Here is a 14,758-nt window from a genome sequence, read left to right as displayed (position 1 = left end):
TGGATCCTGGAAGAGTTGATCAGAGCCTTGCACTTCTCCAGACACTGCCTCTGAGACAAACAAAAGAAAACTTAGATCTCCTTCAGCCATAGCTTTGGCAAAATCATAATTGCCTTCAGTACTTGAGGCAACTGTATAGAAAACCAGGCATTGTAAACATCTGCTTCCATTCAAAGCAAAGGTACTCTTTAGCATTATTAAATGGAATCGATTTAATGATTTATAGATGGAGAGAAATACCATAGGAACCATTCAGTCCCCAGCCAAACCTCCTAAAAACAGAAGAAAATCTTTCAACCAGCATGAGGCTGTGCCACCATTCCAGTGAGTGGCCCACAGGAAAACAGTGAAATTGTGCAAGCGAGTGCTGACCTGACAGAAAGGATCACTTTCATCTTTGACATTGCTGACTGCTACATCCACTCTTCAAACAGGGGCATTTGAATCCAGCTTTCACGTTGCTTGCTCTCTTCACAGATTTTTGATTATTTTGTCCTGAGAATATCTGACAGCCACAAGAAAGTGAAGCAGAGGGTGCTGGACGTGCTGGCTGAAATCACAGGAGCCCTGAAAGATGCCTTGAACCCGGTGATCATTGGTTTGGTGGAAGGAATAACAAAGAACCTGAACTCAAAGGATGCCAGGGTTCGTGGGGCAGCTGTGAAAGCACTGGGAGAATCCATTGCTCATTTGGGTAAGGCTGAGCCCTGGCAGGGACTCTCCTCAGCTTCGTCTCTGTCTCTCCTGCACAAGAGAGCACTGAGTGCCTTGGCAGCTGCTCTTGTCTGTGGAACACTGCAGCTGACACCCACCAGAGGCTGTGCAGGTGTAGTCCTTATGCACCATCCCCAACAGGCTGGAATGGGATCAGCATTTCCCAACAGTCCCAGGAGCCCTTGGCTCTGTGCTGCTTGTCTGAAGAGCAAGTCCTGGGCTGCAGCTCTGCTACAGTTCAGGGGCAAAGGGGGTTTGGAGTTTGCTTGGGCCCCGTCTGACTTCCCAAATGAACAGCTTTGCTGTTGGCATGAAGGGACACTGACCCATCAGAGCTTCTGCAGAGCAGCCACCTGGGAGGCTCTACATCAGAGGCATTAGCTGCCTATTTTCCACTTTTCTTCTTTGTCTTCTGTTTTCAGAGGGGAACTGATGATTCACCAAGTTCATTTCTTTAGAACAAACAGGTATAAACCCAGCTGTCAATGATGCCTTGTTCCATATGTTGTTTTGCATGGGGCAAGGTGGCCACAGCAATTAACTTCATAGGCAAGGGCTGCTCCAAATTCCTTTGCCACACAGATTTATGTCAGCTCTGAGAATGCTGCACTGGGGAAATATGCCTGAAAAAAGGAGTGTTGAGGAGGCAGGTCTTCAAGGGGAGCTTCCACTTTCTCCTCCCCAGCTGCTCTGTGAACTCAGGAACTGCCTGACTCAGTGCCTTTCTGTGACCCAAGTATGGGGCTCTTCCTTTGTGCTCTGGGATGCAAAACCTTTTCACTGCTTCCATGTGACTGAACTCCTGAGGTCCCTGATGTGAAATGTTTTAACACAGCTCCTGCTACAGCAGACAACTTTGGATTTACAACTGTGAGAGGAGAGCATTTCTTTTGGAATTTAAACCCTGCCAAGTAGGCTGGAAGGAAAGAAGAAAAGGATTCAAAACCCAGCAGAAATGTACTTTATTTCATAAAATGGGGTTGGCCCTGCCCTTTCTCCTATGACCTGAGAAAAGTGAGCAGAAACGTGTGTTTCCCTTGTAGATAAAGTGTCCCTGCTGCAAGAGTTCAGCTACCAATGGAATCACCTGAGTGGCCAAGCCCTGCTGGATGTCACCGAGCGGATCACAGGTTTGGCCTCCCCTTCTGAGCCCAGAGCTCTTCCCAGGGAGCATTTACAGGGAATGCCTGTGAGCAGACAGCAGAGCAGCTCCTCCAAACCAGGAGGTGCTGAGCGTGTCCCTGCTGCCCCATGGCCAAGGCAGGTGGGTTTGGCAGGTTTTCCCTGGCTGCTGCAGGGCTGGGCAGCACCTGAGATGGGGGCAGCGCTCGGCCTGGGGCTGAGCTCTCACTGGGGCATCTCAGAACCACCTCCAGCAAAGGGAGGGCTAAAAATGCCCCAGCTGGCTCCTCTCTGGGGAGCTCAGGGACATCTGTGATCTTTGAGGGGAAATGGTGGCCAATGCTGTTTCAGGGCATCCGTTTGTTTTGTCCTCACAGAATTCTTGTTTTTCTCTTGGAAAGTTTTGAGGCTGAACCGTGCAGGGCCTGGGGGTCACAGCTTAGGCCAGAACTCAACAGAGGTACCAGAGGCACGGGTTTAGTGCAAGGCAGCCTCTGGGGCACAGGGACAGAAGCAGAGTGCTGAGGCTCCTGCCTGTGCTGCCAGAGGGGCCTTGGACTGAGCCTTTCAGGGTGTGCAAACAGTGTCTGCCTGGGTCAGCGCTGTCCAAAATGCTACAAATGCAGCTGATAATTGATTCCTCAGAGGAGCTTGCTGTGTCAGCAAGAGCCAAGGAATGGAAAAAGGATAATATCAATATATAGCAGAGAAGATGATTGATAGCCTTGCTTCAACTGGGGCTAAATCCACTAATTATGCCAATTTCTTTGAATGTAAGGTTTAATACACTTTGTGTCTTCATTAGGAATCGCTAAAGGGCATGTTCTGAGATTGGGAATGTCAAAGGCCCTTTAAAGAGCATTTGAATAAAGTAGATCTCCAGCAATAGGGCATTTAGTTTAGCAGTTCTTTTGATCTCTTTTTCAAATAAAGGAATAAACCATAAATTAGGACTACTTTAGAAAAAGCAGATGTTCTCTCTGAGATTTAGCAGGACCGGACAGCTGTTCCTCACATTCAGTAGTCACCGATGTCTTTAATTGCATTTAAACTCAAATGCATTCTCATTTTAAAATGGGTACCACAACCCTTTCCTGCGTAGCAGAATTTGTTTTGGGTACTTGCAGGAGCTCTTTCAATGTTGATGACTGCTGGTGGATTAACAGCATAGAGAAAATTAAGTCTCTTCCACCACAGAATATTAAATGGCTGCTAGATAACATTTTGTCTGATCAGAAAATAAGAATGGTCTCCAGAGCATTTCAGGTTTTGATCTCTCAGCCAAATCTGCCATGCAAGAAGCCTGTTGGTAGTAAACATTTGTCTGTGTTTGATAAAATTCAGTTCAGAAAATGGACAGAGAGGTTTCAGAGACAATACGAGGAAAGACTCGTTTTTTGGTTACATTTCAGTCCCCTGTGTAGCATTTTTATTTCTCTATGCCCCTATTCAAGTGGACATTAAGAGAAAAAATGCCATGTACATTGAGAGGGGAAGTGGCATTAAAAGGTGGAGATGTCCAAATGCCCGGGCAATGGAGTTTGGGTAATTATCTAAGACGCCTGAGGTTTGAAACAGCTCTTTGTTGGAAGCCCCAAAAGCATTCTGCCAAAGACCCCAGCTGGCCACTGATGTTTCTCATCCAGCTGTCAGGCAGCAGCCATCTCTGGTGGGCTGGAGTTTTGAGGTGTGTTCTAACCCTGCCCTTTGCTGTGTGCCACTGAGCACCGGGAAGAGCCAGATTAGACATTTGGCACTTGGCATCAAAGTTACAAAAATGGAATCATCCCTTTTATTAGAAATCTCTCCATTTCCTCTCTATGGTGCATTTCCAAATCTTCAGTGCGGGTTTAGACAACTTCTTAATGGAAATCAAAGGCAATTGGACATTTCATTCATTGCTCATGCAGAGATTGTGAAATAATTTAGTAAAGGTAGGAAGTCTGCCACAGGGACAAGGCTCTGGTTGGAGCAATTAGTGCTGAGGGGTTGGTGGTTCTGTTTCCAGGATGCTCAGCTGCTTTGCCCCTTTCTGGACCAAGGGGCTCTGGGTGCTGTTTTGCTGCTCTTGGCCAGAGAGGCTGGCAAGAAGCAGAAGCAGAGGCAGATCCTTGTTGCAGTGAGGCTGGTGGGTAAGGAGCTGTGTCTCTGTCCCGGCAGTGCTTGTGCAGGGGGTTCATGCCAGGAGCCCTGAAGTCGCCCAGCGCGACGCCCTGCCCGTGCTCTGGTCCTGCCTGGAGAACAAGGCGCTGCCTGTGCGGAGCGCCAGCGTCCGCACCGTGGCCACCAAGCTGGCCTCTGCCCTCTGCAAGGTGATGGGCACCCAGCTGAAGGAATGTGCTGCCAGCAAGCCTCCACATGTGCGGGAAAACCTCTCCAAAATGCTGGGCTGGTGAAGGCAAGATGTTCTCCAGAAAGCTGAGGAAGCGCTGAGTTGGACACCTCTGGATTTGCCTTTTGAGCTGTGCCAAAAATGACAAAATCCTAAGGAAGGGTGTGCATCTGCCCCCACTCTCTCCATCACATTTCCTAGTCATGGCATGGGGGCCTGAAGCAGCTCCAGATTAATGACAAGGGGAAGGCAGTCATGGCTCAGCCTCATGCAGAGGTGAGGGGGGAGCTGGGCCAATCTCTGCTGGCAGGAAGGGTCTTGTGGCAGCCCAGAGAGGCTGTGCACATTGCCAGGGAACAGCTGTGCCCTGCATGTGCCCCTGCAATGAGCTGTGCTGCTGCCAGTGCCCCTGGAGCTGTGGGGCTGCTGAGCTGTGGGGCAGGCAGAGGAGCAGGAGGGTGCATGTGCAGCTGAGCCATTCCTGGGGAGCACAGGGCTCTGGGCTCCCTGCTGTCCCAGGGCAGCCCAGAGGCCAGGCTGGGCCTGTGCCAGCTCTGGGCAAGTGGCTCAGGGTTTGCCCTGGCCTGCCTCAGTGTCTGCCAGCAGGAGCATGTTTCCCTGTGCAGCTGTTTGGACATTTCCAGGAAATGTGTCCCATGAAATACAGAGCTTCACATGCTTTAGGTTTGCATGGTGGCCTCTGCTAAACTTTGCCTCTCTGTTAAACTTTGTGTCTCCATTTTGCACATCTGGCTGGTTACAGTCTTACCGAAAAGTTTTCTCTGGACACTTCTGATATTCTCTCACCCACAAAGTCCTCGCCTCCCGTCCAGAAGAGCTCTCTTTCCTCCCAGCTCAGGAAGAAGCTGCCGGCTGTATGAAGAGTGTTTGAAGAATAGGATTGATGTCTTAGGCTTCATAGTTACAGCTGTACATATGTTCTGATCTTTAGATACAGTTCTGAATTAATGTGTTTTGATTGTATCTTTAAAATTTGATGACACACTTTTAATTGTATATATTTTATTTTGATGATGAAAAAAAAGTAAAAAATAAGTAACATTTAAATAAACCAAAAGGAGAATGTGAGACCATGACCTGCTAGCCTAGAGATTATGGGAGTGCAGGTCACTCGATGTGCCAGTGTCTCACCACATCCTTTCCTCATTGGGCCTCTCCTATTCCTCTTTGGCCATGTTTTCTTTGTGTCATTTGTGCTGCCGTTTTAAACTTGTCATTGTAACAGGGCCACACATTGACCTGTTTGGGGGACAATGGATCCAAAAGATCCTGTATAGTCAAAGGTTTCCTACCTAGGTGTGTTCTGTGCTCACCAAAGGCCTGAGCAAAGAAACCAAGAGCAGTGTGCCCAAATCCCAAAGCTTTGCTCCTTTGCAATCTCCCACAGATCTGGCTCACAGGTGTCTTCAATCACAATTCCATAGGTAAGAAGAGGTCATGTATTTCACTGGGAAATGATGCACTGCTTTGGCAAAGTCACCTGTATGTATATTTACCCGGGACAGCAGTGCAGCTGTGTTGTTTGCACCTTGTTTGCAGAAGGATGAGTGCCCTGGGAGGCCAATAACAAGTGACAAGGGTTCCTCAAATCTGCACTGCAGCCTGGGCGCCATTCAGCCCAGAGCTAGGGGATCATTTGTTCCCAGGGACCAGTGCTTGCCAGTGGAATGAATTCCTACACAGCCGGAAGAAGCAATTCTGGATTCAGCTCCAGCTGTTGGTGGGCTGCATGATCATTGACAATGCTGCCCTTCCAGAAATTATTCTGCAGTTTCCTTTCATAGTAATTTGAAGCTTTTAAACTTCACATTTCAATGTGATTTACCTTAGGGAAAAACACTTCTGGGCCCGGTGCAAACTTAAACCTTTTGACAGCAAAGTCCTCAAGGTTGCCAGCTTCTGATGTCACACAATGTCACCTGGCTGCATGTGTTTGCTTAGCTCTGGGTCTAGTCCCGGCCTAGCAAAGCCCAGGCAGGGTGGCACATTGCAGGGAAAATTGGTCCATGAGCTTCTGGGGTTGCCATCAGCAGCAGAGTGAATGTGCCCTTTGGGGATTCCTCTGGAGACAAAATTAAGGACCTACTCCATGCCACAATATTCTCTTAGATCTTTCTAAAATATCCTGGAAAAGGCTGTGAAACTTCACATCTCCTTGCACAGCTGCTGTTTGAAGAGGGGCATTTTTGTCCCTCCTCAAAGTCATTGCTCTTGCACACCAGAAACATGAACATCCACCAACAGGAATGATGCATGGTCCTGCTGCTGCTGCTGCAGAGGACTGGGCAGTGCAGGCCTGGGTATTACCAATATGAGCACTTAATTAGCATTTCATGCCCCTTCAAGCTGTCCAGATCCCAGGGCTTTTTGTTTCAAAGCAGCCACTGTACCATCTCTAGGGAAGAACAGGAAATGGGAAACAGAGACTGCCAGCCTTGCAGGGGTGTGGGGGAAAACCTGAAGTGTCTGCATCAAAAGATGAATGTGCATGAAGATCATTTGGGATCTCTTTTTTATGTCTCATGCAGAAAAGGGACTCTTAATAATACCATGCTACTTAAACCAGATTGGGATGCAGCTCTGTAGTGGTTCACAATGAAGCAGACAGCCTGCTGTGTCACTGCCAGCCCTGCTGAGCCTGCGAGGGACTGTAGTGTATCCCATGCCTGTTTTGCCTCCAAGCAAAGCTTGGTTTTCCTTATTAGTGTGGAGTAAATACAAGAGTAATAAAATGGACAATTAAACTGGCCACTTTGGAGGATATGCTCATGCTTTTGCATGTCAGTCCAGTACCTCATGCTCCCACGGCTTGTTACTCATCATGAAATATTTTAACAAAAAAAATCAGCTCTCATGTTACATCTGAATAAAACTGCATCAGATCATCAAGAATTCTGCTGTCAGGAACAAGACAAGAGCCTTCTGACACTCACTTGCAGCTGTCCTGGATTGCTGCAGCCCTTTGTGCAAAGCGGCTGCAGACAGAGTGTTTGGAGTTGGTTTGGGCCTTTATGAAAGATCTGTGGAGCAGTGTGCAGGGCTCTCCTGGCAGGAAACTGTTTGTCCAAGCCCAGGGACACGGTGCCGGCAGGAGCGGAGCGGCCCCGCTCCCAGCCCGAGAGTCTGTGGGCTGAGCCACACCGGGGAGACAAGGCAGCGAGGGGCTCCAGCCCAGCTGCTTCACTGCCCTGCCCGCTCCATGGAGCTCTGCCGTGGGAGAAAGCCGACACCGGATGAGTCCCCGAGCTTCCATCAGCTGCTGGAACTGCTCCGTGACAGCTCCTGTTCTTCCGAGAGAGACCCCGGCGCCTTCTTGGAACGTGTGTCATGGGGGGATTCTGTTTGATAATAAACTGTTGGGGGTTTGCCACTTCCATCCATTAGTAATAATTTCCTATTGCTGGAAAGGGATTGTTGGCACACTTTAGAGGAGACGACTTATTGCACAATATCCTGTTTGAAGTCGTCTCAAACTGTGTGAGACAGATGGCTTCACACAGGAGCATCCCCAAGGCTGCTGAGGGGAAGGCACAGAGGAAGACAAACCCAGTATTTCTGAGGAAACTCCTTGACACAAACCCAACCTGAGTTGTAAAACAGCAGACCTGATGTTTCAAGACATGGGCCAAAGGGGAAACCTTTCAGTGTGTTTGGTCCAGGCTGGGCTATGCTCGAGGCAAAGGTGTGTCAGAGTGTTGGATAATACTCTTTTCTTGACCTAGAGATGGGGCAACTGAGAGGTGTTTTAAAAACTTTTATTCAATCTTCAGTCTTATGAGAAGGGTGAGACAATACAGATGTTATAATTCACGCCATCACAATCAGAAGCCAGCTACTTCCTAATTATAATACATTATAAGCGTTTCTTGGTCTATCAGCCTTTTGCCATGCCATGTTGTAGATGCCTTAAAGCCAATGATTTAAAAATACTCTTTGTGGGTCCCACTACAATGCATCTTTCATAGCTCTGTTTTTCCAAAATCTTATTTGCAAGGCCATCTTTTGAAACTTTTTTCCAGCTGCATTCCTCTCTCAACAATATCTGTCCTATTCCATGGAAATTTTTAAGTTACCATTTTATGTCTCAAGATTTATATACTGATTCATACTTTCTGGGCCTTCTATTAGGCCCTAAAAACTTTCTACAAACCCATTTCCCACATCAATGCACTTGGCTCCTTCTCTCCTCATTGTGCCTGGCAAGCACAGGAGCCCAGAGCTCCTGCAGAACCCATCACAGCACTCAGTGGGAGCAAACTTGTGTCCAGTCCTCACCCGGAGCTGTGGTGCCCAGCATTCCATCACTCTGGAATGAGGAACTGTTCCTGCTCTTTCAGAAGGAGCTAAGGAGGTTTGGCCTTCAGATCAATTGTCTGCAGGCTCCTGCAGTGCCTGGTGCTGCTCCCTTGCCAGCGGCACCCCAGGCCAGGGGGGCACATCTGGGCTGCTGTGTCTGGCTCTGGGGCTCCCTGTTCTGGGCAGTGAGGAGGAGCTGCAGAGGCTCTGCAGGACTGACAGGATGGGCTTTGGGGCTGGCAGGAGAAGCTGAGGGACCTGGGCTGCTGGAGCTTCTGAACAGGAGGCCCAGGGCTCGTCCTGCAACTGCTCCAAGGGTGGTTTCAGAGAGCCCCAGAATCAGCAAGGGTGGAACAGGCCATGGAGATCATCAAGTCCACCCTGTGCCCTGACACTGTCCTGTCTCCCCTGGGCCTCCTCTCCTCCAGGATAAACAACCCCAGCAGCTCCCTCAGCCACTCCTCAAAGCTCTTGTGCTCCAGACCCCTCTCCAGCCTTGTTGCCTTTCTCTGGACACGCTCGAGCCCCTCCATGTCCTTCCTGAATTGGGGGGCCCAGAAGTGGACACAGCACTCGAGGTGCTGCCCAAGCAGTGCTGAGCACAGCGGAAGAATCCCTGCCCTGCTCCTGCTGGCCACACCATTCCTGATCCAGGCCAGGAGCCATTGGCCTTCTTGGCCACCTGGGCACACTGCTGGCTCCTGTCCAGCCTGCTGTCCATCAGTGCCCCCCGGTCCCTTTCTGCCTGGCTGCTGTCCAGCCACTCTGGCACCTTGCTAAAGGAGGGAGGCAGGGAGGGAACGGGTCCAGATCCAATCCTTCCTGAAATGTGGTGTTTGCTGGCACTGCCAGTTCCCACATCTTGGTATTTCCCTATTCTGGTACAGCCCAAGTGCAGCAACTTGCTGGCAAAGAAAGCCAAAACCAAGCAAAGACCTGGTACCTACAGCAACCCAATCTCGGGTTTGCTGACACCGCCAGTACCCAGATCGGGAATGGTTCAGATGCCTGCACAGCCTAATTCCAGCAGTTTGCTGGCACAGAAAATTAGCATCTAGCAATTTCTCAGTGCCAGCAAAACCTGGCTGCAAAAAATGCAGCAATTTTCTGGAAAGAAGGCCAGAACCCAGCAGCTTCCCGGCGCTGCCACCAGCACCGCCCAGGTCTGGTGTTTGCTGGGCAAGTGCCCAAATCTGGAAATTTCCCAGGGCTGGCACAGCCCAAGTCCAGCAATTTGCTGGCACAGAACGCCAAAATCTGGCAATTTCCTGATGCCAATACAGGTGCCCAGACCTGGTGTTTGTTACCACTGCCAGTACTCAGATCTGGAAATTTCCCTATTCTGACACAGCCCAAGTGCAGCAATTTGCTGGCACAGAAATCCAAAACCTGTGGCAGCTTCCTGCTACTGGCTCTGGCACCACCCCCACATCTCGTGTTTCATGTAACCAGAACCCAGATTTGGAAATTTCTCAGTGCCAGCAGAGCCCAAATCTGGCAGATTTCTGTCGCCGGCGATGACACCACCCAGATCTGGTGTTTGCTGGCAGCGCCAGCACCCAGATCTGAAAACTTCCTGGTGCTGGCACAGCCCAAGTCCAGCAATTTGCTGGCACAGAAAGCCAAAATTTGGAAATCTGCAGGTTCTGGCACCAGCATCATCCAGCTCTGGTGTTTGCTGGGACCACCAGTGCCCAGATGTGGAAATTTCCCGATGCCTTCACAGCCCAGGTCTAGCAATTTGGTTTTAGCTAGCTTAGGAAGCGAAGTTCCTCGGACTGTGGGATTCCTTTTTCTTGGAACTGTTTAAACCTGCTCTGGACTGAAAACCCAGACAAACACCAGGAGCAGCTCACACCTGTGGCCCACCAAGCTCTGGGACGCTGCATTCCAGCACCAGAGGGACTTAGAAGAGACCGAGTGAGCCAACTACAACCCACAAAAAGGACTTTCTGAATGTGCCATCTCTTCACCACTGTCAGAGGTTTTATTTAATATTATTCATTTTTCATGCTTGTGAATACTTTACTTGTTAAATAAACTGGGGTTTTTTTCACTTTTCTCAAGGGAAGTCTTTTCCTGAACTAGTAGGGGGAGGGGCCGCTTGAACTTGCTTTCTAGACAGACCGAATGAAACGATGCAGGTTTTTGGAGATTTCCTCCCAAAATTTGCCCTAAGCCAGCACAAACAGTCATCATGCAAATTTCACCAGTGCCGTAATTTCCCGGTGGCAAATCTTGTGACAGAAGCTTGACCTTGTTCTCCATGAGAGATTCTTGGGAAGAGCAGACAGGAGAAGATTCCTGGAAAACTGAAACAGCTTTCCAGAAGGGAAATGAAAATGAAAGAAACAATCCAAGATGTTTTCCTCTATTTATTTCTATGCTCCCCTTTTCTATGTTGCATCCCAGTAATTCCAGATGCACCTGACCTCTAAGATTGGTGACTTAGTGATTTTTAGACACACTAAAATACTATGAGGCACACACAGTTTTCCTTCCCCTGTTTTTACAGGAAAGCAACACTGGAGGTGTCAGTGCAGTGCTGGGCTCAAGTAGGAATCCTACCCCAAGGGAAGGTGGCCCGACAGTGTTTGACGCTCAGCAAGGACAATGCACAGCAGCGAGCGAGGGGATCGCTGTGCCAGCGTGCAGGAGTCAGGGCTCTGCATCCGGGCTCAAGGCTGCAAAGTTCCCGTGTTTGGGCAGACGGAGGGGCTGTCCCCGGGGCGCGCGGGGCTCGAACGTGGGGCTCGTGGGGCGAGCGGGGAACGGACACGGGGACGAACGGCCCCGGTGCTTCAGTTGCAGCGGCGGCAGCGGCGGCAGCGGCGGCAGCAAAGAGATATTTTGATTACTCTCTCTCTTCTCTCTTTCTTCCTCTCTCTCTCCCTTTCCCGCTGTCGGGCACCCTTCTCTCGGGGTCCCTTGCCCGGTGTCCCTCTCCTCTCCCCTCCTCCCTCCCCCCTGCAGGGCTGGGCCATGCCCCCGGCCCGCCCCCGGCCCCGGGCGGGGCTGCCCCGTGCCCGGCCCCGGCCGTCCCGCCGCGGTCTCGCCTCCGCCCGGCTCTGGCCGTGCTGGCGGTGGCGCTGCTGGGCGGGCATCAGTGCCTGGGGCGGGGGCGGCACCGCCGCCCTTCGGCTCCGCCTGGCCCGAGCCCGGCCCCGGACCCGACCCCGACCCCGGCCCCGGCCACAGCCCCGGCGCCGGCGCCGGCCCCGGCTCCTCCCGGGGCCCGCGGAGCGCACACGCGGCGCCGCCGCTCCCGCCGCCTCCACTGCGGCTTCCCCGGCCCGAGCTCCGCCGCTCGGCAGCGCGGCCGCCGGCCCCGAGCCTCCCGTGCCGCATTCCCGGGAGCGGACGCCCGGGCATGGCCGGCCCGGGGCGGGTGAGGGGCGCTCGGGGGCCGTTGCTGGCCCCGGGCCGAGCGCTGACAGCCGCGTCCCGCCCGCAGGGACGGCGCAGGAGGCCCTGCAGGAGCGGTACCGGCTGGGATCGCTGCTGGGGCGCGGCGGCTTCGGCAGAGTCTTCGCGGCCACGCGGCTCTCGGACGGCGCCCCGGTGAGCGGCGGGGCCGGCGGCGGGCGCAGGAGGAGGGGATGGAGGAGGAGGAGGGCGGAGGGCGGAGGATGGGGCTCGCAGTGCGGGCGGCGAGCTCACCCCGCTGCTGCCCTTGGCTTGCAGGTGGCCATCAAAAGGGTGCCACGGAACCGCGTCCGGCACTGGGGCGAGCTGGTGAGTGAGCGGGGCCAGCAGCCGAGGCTGCCGGCCGGGGAGGAGCCGGGGCCCGGCACGGTGGGAGCCGCCAGGACGCCCCGAGGGAGAGCGGGCGTGGGGCCAGCGCAGGGTGCAGAGCATCCCGGGCTGGCTGAGGGCTTCCCCAGGCCTGGCACGGCATCGGCCCCACTGACGGCGTCGTGCTCCTTCCGCAGCCCGACGGCACCAGCGCACCCCTGGAGGTTGTGCTGCTGGACAAGGTGTCCACTGGCTTCCCCGGTGTGGTCCAGCTGCTGGAGTGGCTCGAGCTCCCCAACTGCATCGTGATGGTGCTGGAGCGGCCAGAGCAGTGTCAGGACCTGCAGCGTTTCATTCGGGCACGGCGGTTCCTGCCCGAGGAGGAGGCGCGGGAGCTGTTCCGCCAGGTGCTGGAGGCCGTGCGGCACTGCACCAGCTGCGGGGTCCTGCACAGGGACATCAAGCCAGAGAACATCCTGGTTGACCTGGACACCGGGCAGGCCAAACTGATTGACTTTGGCTGTGGCACCTACCTGCAGGACACAGTCTACACTCACTTTGCAGGTGAGCCTACACAGGGCTGTGCTCCCGCTGCTGACATCTCATGGCCCAACATCTCCCAGCCCAAGCTGGCTGTGGCAGCGGGGATTCTCCCTTTTGCTGCCAGTCAGGGCACTGAATCTTCAGCTGAGTTGCTTTAGAGCGGGGCTGGGTGGGCAGCCATCTTCCAGCCCTGCTGGCAGCCTTTGCCAGCCACTCTGCCCAGGACTGGGACTGGGCTGGGGCAGCCAGCCCGACCAAACCCCCCGTGGGTGGGGGTAGCAGAGAGGGAGGGCGGAACCTGTGCCCCAGCAACTTTGGTGTGCAGATGAGAGGAAGGGCTTGGACTGCTCCACTCGCCCTGTTTCCCTTGGCTTCATAATATTTTTGGGGCAATGCAGGCAGGGAGGATATGGGCAGGTTTTTTCCCCAGCATGGAGTGGGTTTTTCCTTTGCATGTCATGGTCGGGCCTAGCCAGGGCTGCCCTCTTCCAGCACCACAGGCTTCTTTTCCAACCCTAACTTTGTGCACAAGTCCCAGGTGCTGGTGAGAGGGCAGTGGTCACCCTGGGTGCCCCTGATGCAGCCCCTGCAGGCGCAGGGATGCTGGGGCCAGGCTCTGGGAGCAGCAGCATCCCCCTGATGAACTCCATCTGTATTCCATAGGAACACTGTCGTACAGCCCCCCGGAATGGAACGACTTTGGCTGGTACCATGGCGAGGCAGCTACCATCTGGTCCCTGGGCATCCTGCTGCACCAGATGGTCTGCGGGGAGCACCCTTTCAGGAGGGGCCAGAACCTCAGCTGGGGCCAGCTCCCGCTGCCACAACGGCTCTCTCAAGGTGGATCCTCTTGTCTGGGCACGGGGGGAATGCCAGTGCTGGGAGCCAGCAGCGGGGTCGTGGGCGTCCCGCTCTGGCAGCTGCTGAGGAGGTGGCACATGTCCTGCTCTCCTCCAAAACAGGGAATTGATGGGAAAGTTTAGGCCCAGCTCTGAGCACATCCAGCATGGCCTGGGCATGGGAATAGTGGGGCAAAGCAGACAGGAGCCTTCTCTGGCTGACCTTCAGTTTCTGCTTTTTCTCCCCAGAGTGCAAAGACCTGATCAGGTGGTGTTTATCCGTGAACTCCTTGGACAGACCCACACTGGAAGACCTGTTCTGTGATCCTTGGATGTGGGATATTCCTCTGCCATAGAAGAAGGGAGAGAGCCACAGGCACACTTTGATCCAGAGCCCTGGTAAGTTCCTACTCCACATGTGCCTTGGCAGTCAGAAGCAAAGGAACCCAGAGCTTTTTGTGCTGCCAGTGTCACTGCACCGGGGTCATGGGATGGGAACACGCAGCCCTTGTGCTGGAGCTGAGCTGCTCTGCCCAGCACTGGTGGCCGCCATCCCAGCTGGTTTTGCTTGTCCTGGTTTCCTGACAGCTGGGGCCCTGGGCAGAGCCCTGAGAGCCTGGTCTGCCCCCAGGGAAGGAGAAGCAGCCCCTGGAGAAGCTGTACCGGGTGGGGATGCTGCTGCTGCTGCTGCTGCTGCTGCTGCTGGAGACAGCGAGGGAGACATCAAGGATGACAAGCTCTTCCTCAGCCTGGCCACGGGAGGCTGAAGGTGATGGACTTTGATTCTGGCACCTTCTTCAAAGCCAAACTCCACAGGGAATTTGCAGGTGAGTCCCCACCCAGGGAAATTCTGCCAGATTTGGGCATTGCCCAGCATGGCGGGGAAACAAAGGCTCCCCCTTTGCTGGGGCAGATGCAACTCATTCTTCAGTGGCTGCCCAGCTGCTTTTGGCAGGGCTGGGGCATGGGCTGGGGTGGGTACGAAATGGGAGTGGGCTCCTGGCCCTGCCAACAGCCCCCAGCACCCACCGTGCCCCGGGCTGGGGCTGAGGCAGCGAGCCCGACACAAACAAACCCCATGGTGGGAGCAGAGGTGGGGCTCCAGAACCCATGCTGGGGCTGCTTTGCTGTGCAGGCAAGGAAGGGCTGGGCTGCT

The 14,758-nt window shown here is 53.6% G+C and overlaps 1 protein-coding gene across 1 annotated transcript; it reads left to right on the top strand.

The window, feature by feature from the left end:
• The first annotated feature begins 302 nt into the window (after nucleotides 1–302).
• LOC132080768 (serine/threonine-protein kinase pim-2-like) lies at nucleotides 303–13,958 on the top strand. The gene is made up of 10 exons (XM_059484052.1): nucleotides 303–324; nucleotides 1,758–1,844; nucleotides 3,291–3,345; nucleotides 4,022–4,148; nucleotides 4,370–4,444; nucleotides 11,459–12,046; nucleotides 12,170–12,220; nucleotides 12,418–12,784; nucleotides 13,427–13,603; nucleotides 13,852–13,958. Exons 1-10 carry the CDS (start codon nucleotides 303–305, stop codon nucleotides 13,956–13,958), a joined length of 1,656 nt encoding a protein of 551 aa, XP_059340035.1.
• The last annotated feature ends 800 nt before the right edge of the window (nucleotides 13,959–14,758 follow it).

This window comes from Ammospiza nelsoni, chromosome 17 (genome assembly GCF_027579445.1).
Source record: "Ammospiza nelsoni isolate bAmmNel1 chromosome 17, bAmmNel1.pri, whole genome shotgun sequence".
NCBI lineage: Eukaryota > Metazoa > Chordata > Aves > Passeriformes > Passerellidae > Ammospiza > Ammospiza nelsoni.
The sequence above is the reverse complement of the archived record's forward strand: the minus strand, read 5'-3'. Positions and strand labels throughout refer to the sequence as shown.

What these genes read in the sequence shown, in the direction of transcription:
- LOC132080768 (XM_059484052.1), top strand. Translation starts at nt 303, where the DNA reads ATGAGGCTGTGCCACCATTCCA. An exon ending in GAGGCTGTGCCACCATTCCA is followed by an intron (nt 325 to 1,757) that starts GTGAGTGGCCCA and finishes TTTCCCTTGTAG; the next exon opens with ATAAAGTGTCCCTGCTGCAA. An exon ending in GCCACAACGGCTCTCTCAAG is followed by an intron (nt 13,604 to 13,851) that starts GTGGATCCTCTT and finishes TTTTCTCCCCAG; the next exon opens with AGTGCAAAGACCTGATCAGG.